Consider the following 12935-nt stretch of genomic DNA (forward strand, 5'->3'; position numbering starts at 1 on the left):
GAGACAGGCTAGGAAACCAACGTCCGCCAAGATTTATCACAGGACGTGGAAAATTTTCCTGTCGTGGTGCTCTGCTCAGGGTTTTTCTCCCTGGCCATTTGCATTACCTACTTTTCTGTCCTTCCTTCAATCTGGACTGGAAAAGGGTTTGTCGCTCGGTTCCCTTAAGGGACAAGTTTCAGCGCTCTCTGTGTTTTTCCAGAAGCGCCTAGCTAGACTTCCACAGGTACGCACGTTCCTGCAGGGAGTTTGTCACATCGTTCCACCTTACAAGCGGCCGTTAGAACCCTGGGATCTAAACAGGGTGCTGATGGTTCTTCAGAAACCACCATTCGAGCCAATGAGAGATATCTCCCTCTCACGACTTTCGCAGAAAGTGGTTTTTCTAGTAGCAGTCACTTCTCTTCGGAGAGTGTCTGAGCTAGCAGCGTTGTCGTGCAAAGCCCCTTTTCTGGTTTTTCACCAGGACAAGGTGGTTCTACGTCCGGTTCCGGAATTTCTCCCTAAGGTGGTATCCCCCTTTTCATCTCAATCAGGATATTTCCTTACCCTCTTTTTATCCTCATCCAGTTCACCAATGTGAAAAGGATTTGCACTTGTTAGATCTGGTGAGAGCACTCAGAATCTGCATTTCTCGTACGGCGCCCCTGCGCCGCTCGGATGCACTCTTTGTTCTTTGTCCTTGTCGCTGGCCAGCGTAAAGGGTCACAGGCTTCCAAATCAACCCTGGCTCGGTGGATCAAGGAGCCAATTATCGAAGCTTACCGTTCGGCTGGGCTTCCGGTTCCCTCAGGGCTGAAGGCCCATTCTACCAGAGCCGTGGGAGCGTCCTGGGCTTTGAGGCACCAGGCTACGGCTCAACAGGTGTGTCAGGCGGCTACCTGGTCGAGCCTGCACACTTTCACGAAGCACTATCAGGTGCATACCTATGCTGCGGCAGATGCCAGCCTAGGTAGACGAGTCCTTCAGGCGGCGGTTGCCCACCTGTAGGAAAGGGCCGTTTTACGGCTCTCTTACGAGGTATTATTTTACCCACCCAGGGACTGCTTTTGGACGTCCCAATTGTCTGGGTCTCCCAATAGAGCGAAAAAGAAGAAGGGAATTTTGTTTACTTACCGTAAATTCCTTTTCTTCTAGCTCTAATTGGGAGACCCAGCACCCGCCCCTATTTTTTTGTGTACACATGTTGTTCATGTTGAATGGTTTCAGTTCTCCGAGTTTCCTTCGGATTGAAGTTACTTTAAACCAGTTTATAATTATTTTCCCTCCTTCTTGCTTTTGCACCAAAACTGAGGAGCCCGTGGGAGCACGGGGGGTGTATAGGCAGAAGGGGAGGGGCCTAACACTTTTAAGTGTAGTACTTTGTGCGGCCTCCGGAGGCATAGCCTATACACCCAATTGTCTGGGTCTCCCAATTAGAGCTAGAAGAAAAGGAATTTACGGTAAGTAAACAAAATTCCCTTCTCCTAACCCCACCAAACAGGGGTTTATAACCATTAATGGGATTTCCCAAGAGATTGCTTTACACTGATTTTTGTGTCTCTTTTCTTCTGAATTGTGTGAGGGTTGTACTGTCTGACAGGGGGTCCCTGGTGGGATATGCCTCCTGCTCGCTCACTTTACGAGCCTTGCAAATTTAACATGACCCCCAGGGACAGGTCTGCTCCAAAAATCAATTGGCTATCATGTCCTTCTGAGCCCTGTCTTGTGTCCGTATGAGATAAGGAAAGCAAAAAGCAGCAGCACCACTGAAAGACGTAGCAAGAGCTATGCAAGGACAAGCACAGAAAGGGAAGCAGCTACAGCGCATACATCAGTGCACACAATAACTGACAAGATAATGTATTTCTACTAGTCTCGAAAAAGGAATTAAAACTGTTGCATTGGAAACAATTAAAAAGTTTGTGCATGCATGTGTATATATATATATATATATATATATATATATATATGTGTATATACTGCATATACAGTGTCCCCCATATCCTGTATACACCGCACCTATATACACAATGTCCACCCATCTCCTGTATACACCACACCTATATACAGTGTGTCCGCCCATATCCTGTATACACCGCACCTATATACAGTGTGTCCACCCATATCCTGTATACACCGCATCTATATACACAGTGTCCACCCATCTCCTGTATACACCACACCTATATACAGTGTGTCCGCCCATATCCTGTATACACCGCACCTATATACAGTGTGTCCACCCATCTCCTGTATACACCACACCTATATACAGTGTGTCCCCCCATATCCTGTATACACCGCACCTATATACAGTGTGTCCACCCATATCCTGTATACACCGCACCTATATACAGTGTGTCCACCCATATCCTGTATACACCGCACCTATATACAGTGTCCCCCCCCATATCCTGTATACACCGCACCTATATACACAGTGTCCACCCATCTCCTGTATACACCACACCTATATACAGTGTGTCCACCCATATCCTGTATACACCGCACCTATATACAGTGTGTCCCCCCCATATCCTGTATACACCGCACCTATATACACAATGTCCACCCATCTCCTGTATACACCGCACCTATATACAGTGTGTCCACCCATCTCCTGTATACACCGCACCTATATACAGTGTGTCCACCCATCTCCTGTATACACCGCACCTATATACAGTGTGTCCACCCATCTCCTGTATACACCGCACCTATATACAGTGTGTCCACCCATCTCCTGTATACACCGCACCTATATACAGTGTGTCCACCCATCTCCTGTATACACCGCACCTATATACAGTGTGTACACCCATCTCCTGTATACACCGCACCTATATACAGTGTGTCCACCCATATCCTGTCCACCGCACCTATATACAGTGTGTTCACCCATATCCTGTATACACTGCACCTTTATACAGTGTGTCCACCCATATCCTGTATACACCGCACCTATATACAGTGTGTCCACCCATATCCTGTCCACCGCACCTATATACAGTGTGTTCACCCATATCCTGTATACACCGCACCTATATACAGTGTGTCCACCCATATCCTGTATACACCACACCTATATACAGTGTGTCCCCCCATATCCTGTATACACCGCACCTATATACAGTGTGTCCACCCATATCCTGTATACACCGCACCTATATACAGTGTGTCCCCCCATATCCTGTATACACCGCACCTATATACAGTGTGTCCACCCATATCCTGTATACACCGCACCTATATACAGTGTGTCCACCCATATCCTGTATACACCGCACCTATATACAGTGTGTCCACCCATATCCTGTATACACCGCACCTATATACAGTGTGTCCACCCATATCCTGTATACACCGCACCTATATACAGTGTGTCCACCCATATCCTGTATACACCGCACCTATATACAGTGTGTCCACCCATATCCTGTATACACCGCACCTATATACAGTGTGTCCACCCATATCCTGTCCACCGCCATTAACTTGAGAACGGCGGCAGCTATAGGCATAGAAGTGGTGTCTAGGTATAGTAAAGTAGCCATGCGCTACACAATAAAACCACCTATAGCACCACCTGGTGGAAAACAACAGAGTTAGAATTTTTATCTCAAAAACGGAACGAGATAGAGAAAAAAAGTGAATTTCAAAGTTGTAGGGCATCATCAATTCAATACGAATCGACATATTCCGCAGCGCTTTACATACATCAGGAACACTGTCCCCTTTGGGGCTCACAATCTAAATTCCCTATCTGTATGTCTTTGGAGTAAATATAATTTTATACATAGAGCAAAATAAATATTATTTTCTGTCCACCTACTTTTGGACCACCCTGTATATGTGTATATGTGTCTATGTGTGTGTGTGTGTGTATATGTATGTATATATTTATATGTGTGTGCATGTACATGTGTGTGTGTGTGTGTGTGTGTGTGTGTATGCATATATTTATATGTGTGTGTGTATCTATCTATCTATCTATACTAGCTGTAGTTACCGGGTCGGTCTGTCTGTCTGTCTGGCTCTGATGTCTGCGTCTCTGTCTGTCTTTGTATCAATCTCTCTGTCTGTCTCTATCCTTGTGTCTGTCTCTTTCTATCTGTCTCGTTCCCCGGTGTCTCGTTCCCCGCTCTGTCTGTCTCTCTGACTGTCTCTCTATCCGTCTCTTTCCATGTCTGTCTCTGTATCTCTCTCTCTCCGTCTCCCCACCGACATCTTAATCTTATTACCTCACACATAAGCTTCTTATACTAAAAATTTCCTTTGTTCCTATAGCAACCAATTACAGCTCCTATTAATAACCTAATAGCTCGCAGCTACATTGACTTTAATGGAGGCAGGTTTGTTGGAGAGTAACTGTAAAGCGCAGGGTTAATTTTCCCATCAAATCATAGTCTATGACGTTCTCTGAGTCATAAGGGGTCTCTGCAAAATTTCTAATATATAAAGCTGAGTGTATGTGTGTATGTCCGCTAAAGGAATCCGCGCCGTCGCATTTACAATCACAAAATTTTGCACAGATGCCTCATGTGACTCAGGAAACGTCATAGACTATGTTTTGACAGGAAAATTTAACCCCGCGCTTTACAGTTATTCTCCAACAAACATGCCTCCATTAAAGTGAGTGGAGCTGCGAGCTACAGGCTATTAATAGGAGCTGTAATTGGTTGCTATAGAAACAAAGGACATTAATAGTATAAGAAGCTTATGTGTGAGGTAATATAATATCGGTGGAGAGACTGATAGAGAGAGACAGAAAGACACAGACAGAGAAAGAGACACACAGGGAAAAAGACAGAGACAAACAGACAGAAAGAGACAGAATGACACACACAGGGAAAGAGACAGACCGAGGCAGACAGGGAAAGAGAGAGGGAGACAGACCGGGGAAAGAGACAGACCGGGGAAAGAGACAGACCGGGGAAAGAGACGGGGAAAGAGTCAGACAGACACAGAGATGGAGAGAGACAGACACCGAGATGGAGACACAAAGATAGAGAGAGATAGAGAGACTGATACAGAGACAGACAGAGAGATAGACACACAGAGACAGACAGGGAAAGACGCAGACAGGGAAAGAGACAGACAGAGACTGTGAGAGAGACAGAGATAGTTACTATCCCAGGCAACGCCCGGGTACTACAGCTAGTGTGTGTGTGTGTGTGTGTGTGTGTGTGTGTGTATATATATATAATATATGTAATGCATATATACTGTATATAGGTGTGTTTGTGTATGTGTGTGTATATATGTGTACCTGTGTGTGTGTGTGTATGTATGTGTGTCTATATCTAATATATAAAGCTGAGTGTATGTATGTCCGCTAAAGGAATCTGCACCGTCGCATTTACAATCACAAAAGTTTGCACAGACGCCTCATGTGACCCAGGGAACGTCATAGACTATGTTTGGATGGGAAAATTTAACCCCGCGCTTTACAGTTCTCCAAAAAAACCTGCCTCTATTAAAGTCAATGGAGCTGTGAGCTATTAGGTTATTAATAGGAGCTGTGATTGGTTGCTATAGGAACAAAATAAATTGTTAGTATAAGAAGCTTATGTGTAAGGTAATATGATGTCGGTGGGGAGACTGATAGAGAGAGACAGAGAGAGACAGACTAAGAGAGAGAGACAGACAGGGAAAGAGCCAGACACAGGCAGACAGGGAAAGATACAGGCAAAGACACAGGCAGACAGGGAAAGACAACAGGCAGGGAAAGACACAGGCAGACAGGGAAAGACACAGGCAAAGACACAGGCAGACAGGGAAAGACACAGGCAGACAGGGAAAGACACAGGCAGACAGGGAAAGACACAGGCAGACAGGGAAAGACAACAGGCAGACAAGGAAAGACAACAGGCAGACAGGGAAAGACAACAGGCAGACAGGGAAAGACAACAGGCAGACAGGGAAAGACAACAGGCAGACAGGGAAAGACAACAGGCAGACAGGGAAAGACAACAGGCAGACAGGGAAAGACAACAGGCAGACAGGGAAAGACAACAGGCAGACAGGGAAAGAGACAGAGACAAGGAAAGACAACAGGCAGACAGGGAAAGAGACAGAGACAAGGAAAGAGACAGAGGCAGACAAGGAAAGAGACAGAGGCAGACAAGGAAAGAGACAGAGGCAGACAAGGAAAGAGACAGAGGCAGACTGGGAAAGAGACAGAGGCAGACTGGGGAAGAGACAGAGGCAGACTGGGAAAGAGACAGAGGCAGACTGGGAAAGAGACAGAGGCAGACTGGGAAAGAGACAGAGGCAGACTGGGAAAGAGACAGAGGCAGACTGGGAAAGAGACAGAGGCAGACTGGGAAAGAGACAGAGGCAGACTGGGAAAGAGACAGAGGCAGACTGGGAAAGAGACAGAGGCAGACTGGGAAAGAGACAGAGGCAGACTGGGAAAGAGACAGAGGCAGACTGGGAAAGAGGCAGAGGCAGACTGGGAAAGAGGCAGAGGCAGACTGGGAAAGAGGCAGAGGCAGACTGTAAAAAGAGGCAGAGGCAGACTGGTAAAGAGGCAGAGGCAGATTGGTAAAGAGGCAGAGGCAGACTGGTAAAGAGACAGAGGCAGACTGGTAAAGAGACAGAGGCAGACTGGGAAAGAGGCAGACTGGGAAAGAGGCAGAGGCAGACTGGTAAAGAGACAGATAAGGAATAACGTTTGGAACACCATTCTAAGTCTGAACTGGGTGCAAAAACCTAAAAAACATCACTATGGGGAGATAAGGTATGCACACCAGTGACTATGGAAGGGGAATACATGAAATAGCAGAAACTGCTGTGTGAATACTGACATGAAAAATCCAATAGCTATATGCAAGAGTGAAAATGTGAAAAATGGAATCTGCATTACTGCCATGAATATATGAATCAAGAGAAATTTAGCTACTGAATTGATCAATGCAATAGACCCCAACACTACGCCAAAGTATTTCTCTACGTTGGGGTCCCTAGCTTGTGTGTGTCCTCTCATGCAGTTAAAAAACCTACCGTGTATGGGAAGCTGAGACCCAGGCTATTTATGCGTATGATATAGATTGGCAATAGGTGTGGTTGGGGAGGGTTCACAAACGAAAAAATACTAACAAATAAGGAATAACGTTCAGACTTATTCCTTATTTGTTAGTAGTTTTTCGTTTGTGAACCCTCCCCAACCACACCTATTGCCAATCCATATCATACGCATAAATAGCCTGGGTCTCAGCTTCCCATACACGGTAAGTTTTTTAACTGCATGAGAGGACACACACAAGCTAGGGACCCCAACGTAGAGAAATACTTTGGCGTAGTGTTGGGGTCTATTGCATTGATCAATTCAGTAGCTAAATTTCTCTTGATTCATATGTTCATGGCAGTAATGCAGATTCCATTTTTCACATTTTCACTCTTACATATAGCTATTGGATTTTTCAAGTCAGTATTCACACAGCAGTTTCTGCTATTTCATGTATTCCCCTTACATAGTCACTGGTGTGCATACCTTATCTCCCCATGGTAAAGAGACAGAGGCAGACTGGGAAAGAGGCAGACTGGGAAAGAGGCAGACTGGTAAAGAGACAGAGGCAGACTGGGAAAGAGACAGAGGCAGACTGGTAAAGAGACAGAGGCAGACTGGGAAAGAGGCAGACTGGGAAAGAGGCAGACCTGGAACGAGACTGACAGACAGACACAGAGAAAGACAGAGAGAGAGACTGATACAGACACACAGATACAGACAGACAGAAACTTGAAGAGAGATAGAAAGACAGTTACTATCCCGGGCAATGCCTGGGTACTACAGCTAGTATATAAACACACATATATATGTATGTATATATATGTGTGTATATGTGTATGTATGTATTTATGTATGTGTGTGTGTGTGTGTGTGTGTGTGTGTGTATATAATATTATATATATATATATATATAAATATAATATATATATATATATATATATATATATATATATATATATATATATATATATATATATTAAAGAATCCCCACGAGTGTAACCTCTTAAATGAAGCATGATGAGTACAGATGTTCACATATCATTTAAGTGGATCTATGAAAAGGAAAGACTACGAAACATTTGATTAGGCGTAAATAGAAATATCAGTCTGATGAATTAATAAATCACAGCCATAATGTGTGCAGATGTGTATATGGCGATATTCAATATGCTAAAAGCACACAATAATGTAAGCAATATAGAAAAAGAAACATATGGACAGTATATAATATTGTCAGTGCAGTAATATGATATAAATACAGGCTTACTGTTCTCCTGCAATGACAATCAATGTTTAATGGATTGCAACAAACTCCACAATATTTCAACACAGGACGACCTATTTCTTTCTTTTTTAGGACTAATCAGAACATTTGTACTCCTGGTGCTGCATTTTACAGTCAGAAGTTACCCACTTGGCTTTTGTGTCAATAAATAGTTTGAGATGAGGAAACCCCGTTACATACTCATGCTAAAATATCACTGTACCGTGAACTTTTTCTGTTTTCCATAAATTTATCCCAAAAGCCAAATATCCCTAACTTTTTGTGAGGTGTATGTGTGTGTGTGTGTGTGTGTGTGTGTGTGTGTGTGTGTGTGTGTGTGTGTGTGTGTGTGTGTGTGTGTGTGTGCATGTGTGTGTGTGTGTGTGTGTATGTGTATGTGTGTGTGTGTGTAAGTTGTTCTGTGTATCAACACCTTTTTTTATAAATATTACAAACTAGCTGTACTCCCCGGCGTCGCCCGGGTTAATAGCTGCTGTTAACAAAATAGAATGTATTAACAAAAATGTATTCTGCACACAAAAACCACAAAACAGATAGATAGAAATGTAATTATTAAATAGTTTCACATGGTGAGATGTGTGCTGAGGGTGGTATATGTGTTCATGTACGTGGTAGTGTGTGGCGCATTATGTGTGTGTTCATATCCCCGAGTGTGGCGAGTACTCCATGTCGGGGCCCCACCTTATCAACGGTACGGTATATACTCTTTGGCGCCATCGCTGTCATTCTTTAAGTCCCCCTTGTTCACATCTAGAGCTGTCAATTTGCCCCCAACACTCTTCGTTTCACTTTTTTCTCATTATGTAGATAGGGGCAAAATTGATTGGTAAATTGGAACGCGTGGGGTTAAGATTTCACCTCACAACATAGCACCCCGCGCTGCCTGGGATAGTAACTGTCTATTTCTCTCCCATTCTCTGTCTGTCTCCCCCTCTGTATATATCTCTCTGTCTCTCTCTCTGTATATATCTCTCTGTCTCTCTCTCTATCTCTTTGTCTGTCTGTCTCTTTCCCTGTCTGTCTCTGACTGTCGCTGTCTCTTTCCCTGTCTGTCTATCTCTTTCCCTGTCTGTCTATCTCTTTCCCTGTCTGTCTATCTTTTTCCCTGTCTATCTCTTTCCCTGTCTCTCTTTCCCTCTTTTTCCCTGTCTGTCTGTTTCCCTGTGTCTGTGTCTGTCTCTTTGTCTCTTTGTCTGTGTCTGTCTCTTAACCTGTCTCTCGCTTTCCCTCTCTTTCCCTGTCAGTCTGTCTCTTTGTCTGTCTCTTTGTGTCTGTCTCTTACCCTGTCTATGTCTGTTTCTTACCCTGTCTGTGTCTGCCTCTTTCCCTGGCTGCATTGTGACACGCCAACATTCCATATAAGGGCATGGCTGCGCATTCTTCTGAAGTTCTGGCTGCACTGTGGCTCCTAGCTCCATTCACTTTAATGGAGGCAGGTTTATGGTGAATAACTGTAAAGCGTGGGGTTAAAATTTCCCCTCAAAACATAGCCTATGATGCTCTTGGGGTCCAGAAGTGTGAGTGTGCAAAATTTTGTGGCTGTAGCTGTGACGTTGCAGAAGCCAATCCCGGACATACATACATACACACATACATACACACATTCAGCTTTATATATTAGATTAGATTCTTTTACCAATCAGTATGTGAGCACTGACATCTACTATGTAGTTTTTTTCTTTTTCTTTCTGCACATATTGTAGATAGCTGCATTTGTGCTGTTTAAATAAAATTAGTGTTTTATTAACAGGAGATTATCACTAGAAAACTAGGTGTCTTGTGTCATTATACAATGTACAGAAAGCTGCCAATCAGTGGTGTGGGCGGAGTTATACACAGCTCAGCATTCTGAGCTCTCCAAGATTTGCAGCAGAGAAAACCGTCATTCTATCACAACTGCTGTACATAGTAAACTAAGTGATACATAGCTGGGAATCAGGATCCCTGCCCCAATATCATGCTGCTGACAGATTCCCTTTAAAAGTGAAGTGAAGTTTTTAGCAATTTTCAAATATTATATAGTGTGTCACAAAAAAAACTATGACCCATCAAATCTGAAAACTGAGGCTTTGGCTGAGAAAGATTAATATGCTGGTGGAAAGTTCTCTGCCTGTAATGTGTGCGATGTGTGAACTCCTCTCCGCTCTCTGTGGATGATCATTAGAGAGGGACAGGCGCTGACCACTATGTGTTTGTCATTAGATCAGCTGTCTCGATTACACATGATCCTCAAACCCTTTATGCTCAGGAGAATCAAGAAGGATGTGGAAAATGAGTTGTCTGATAAGGTAAGATTTGTTTTTCCTTCTTTTTTTGTAGGGAACATTGTTTTTCACTTAGCAATGGAATTATTACGTTTCAAATTATTACATTTAGATTTTTATACATATACATACATATGCTATATAATAGAATGTGTATTACAAACAGAATGCAGACCAGCTCAGCTCTTCTTTGTTTGATGGCTAGTGACTATCCATCCTCCTCTTGATTACATTCCAGAGGTTTTCAATGGGGTTCAGGTCTGGAGATTGGGCTGGCCATGACAGGGTTTTGATGTGGTGGTTTTTCATCCACACATTGATTGACCTAGCTGTGTGGCATGGCGCATTGTCCTGCTGGAAAAACCAGTCCTCAGAGTTGGGGAACATTGCCAGTGCAGAAGGAAGCAGCTGTTTTTTCAGGATAACCTTGTATGCGGCTTGATTCATACGTCCTTCACAAAAGATTAATCTGCCCAATTCCAGCCTTTATGAAGCATCCCCAGATCATTAACGATCCGCCACCAAATTTCACAGTGGGTGCAAAACATTGTGGCTTATACTCCTCTCCAGGTTTCTGTCTAACCATTAGACGACCAGGTGTTGGGCAAAAGTGAAAAGTAGGTAAAGAAAATTCAACAAACATCTTTGTGAAGGACGTATGAATCAAGCCACATACAAGGTTATCCTGGAAAAACAGTGGCTTCCTTCTGCTCAGGCAATATTTCCCAACTCTGAGGACTGGTTTTCCAGCAGAACAATACGCCATGGCACACAGCTAGGTCAATCAATGTGTGGATGAAGGACCAACACATCAAAACCCTGTCATGGCCAGCCCAATCTCCAGACCTGAACCCCATTGAAAACCTCTGGAATGTAATCAAGATGAAGATGGATAGTCACTAGCCATCAAACAAAGAAGAGCTGCTTACATTTCTGCACCAGGAATGGCATAAGGTCACCCAAAAGCAGTGTGAAGACTGGAGGAAAGCGGCCAAGACGCAGGAGAGCTGGGATTAATAATCATGGTTATTCCACAAAATATTGATTTCTGAATGTTCCTGAGATGACATTATTATATTGCTGTGTCTGAATGATGATGACCTTGTTTTCTTTGCATTATTTGAGGTGTGAATACAATGCATTGTTCTGTTATTATCACCATTTCTCATTTTCAGAAAATAACACAAGATTATTTGCTTGGAAATTGGGAGATGGTCATCAGTGGTTTATAGAATAAAGAACAATTTACATTTTACTCAAAAATAGAAAGAGAAAAATCAGAAAAACTGAACATTTTTACAGCAGTCTCTGAATTTTTGCCAGAGCTGTGTATATAGTAAAAAATTATAATAAAATATAGTATATATATTTATTTTCTTTATCGTTCCTTCTATGGGAGACCCAAACCATGGGTGTATAGCTAGCGCCTCCGGAGGACACACAAAGTACTACACTCAAACGTGTAGCTCCTCCCTCCGGGCTATATACACTCCCTGGATGACAATCTACCCAGTTCAACGCTTTGTGTTCCAGGAGGATCACACACACTTTCATTTCCTGATATTTTTTTCATTTTTATTTTATTTTTAAAGATTTGGAAGAAAAGCGGGTCCAGTCTGGACTCCTGGCATGTCCCTTCACACCCTACTTTGTCGGCGGTGCTGTTAAGGTTGACTTATAAGGCTGGAGCCTTCACATGCCGCGCTCCTTCACATCCTCTAAGAGGCTCTGGGTTGAAGTGGGAGCCTACACGGTCCTCTCTGCATTGCAGAAGACCGGTCTCCATCCGCAGCCCTGTCTGGTCCCTGCTGGAAGGAGCATTTACCCCCCTCTCCAGGGACATGGCCCTGCGTCTCAAAGCTAAGTATTGAGACGTTTTTTTCAGGGGTCCCGGGTACTTTTATTAGGGGGACAGTATGTGCTTTAGCGTTACTGTAAATTTCGGCCGGTTCTGGGAATTTCCCATGAGAACCGCGCCGAAGGTGCCTGCTCGTCGGCCGCACTTTAAAATCTAGGCCCCGGCTTCAGTTTGGGGCTAGTTTCGTTTTTGGCTTCTTCTGCATGTTTTGCATACAGCGCCGCCCACCGCCCGACCAGCAGAGGGGAGGGCACTCCTCTCTAGGGAGATGTTCCCTCCCCTGTATACCTCCCTGTATCTCTCTGCCCTCTGTTTTTCCCGCTCCTGGGCTTATACACGCCCCCCCTCCTTCTCCCAGCGCCATTTTCTCAGCGTTTCTTACACTGGAAGGCGCTGGATGCTGCAGCTGCATACTGTCAGGAAGGCTGACACTTCACAGGGGAGCGGTGAAATCCGGAGGACACACAGAGAGCAGGGCTGGTAAGCCACAACCTCTGGTTGTGGACTTTTATTACACTCTCAGGACATTCTACA

General features: G+C 44.0%; 1 protein-coding gene across 1 annotated transcript in view; it reads left to right on the top strand.

The window, feature by feature from the left end:
* Positions 1-12935, top strand: part of INO80 (INO80 complex ATPase subunit) — a 322016-nt gene that overhangs the window by 168826 nt on the left and 140255 nt on the right. The window contains exon 19 of the mRNA XM_075331242.1: positions 10482-10567. Within this exon, the coding sequence (XP_075187357.1) occupies positions 10482-10567 (86 nt within the window). The remainder of the gene's footprint in view (positions 1-10481; positions 10568-12935) is intronic.

The sequence above is a fragment of the Anomaloglossus baeobatrachus genome, chromosome 12 (genome assembly GCF_048569485.1).
Source record: "Anomaloglossus baeobatrachus isolate aAnoBae1 chromosome 12, aAnoBae1.hap1, whole genome shotgun sequence".
NCBI classification, from domain to species: Eukaryota; Metazoa; Chordata; class Amphibia; order Anura; family Aromobatidae; genus Anomaloglossus; species Anomaloglossus baeobatrachus.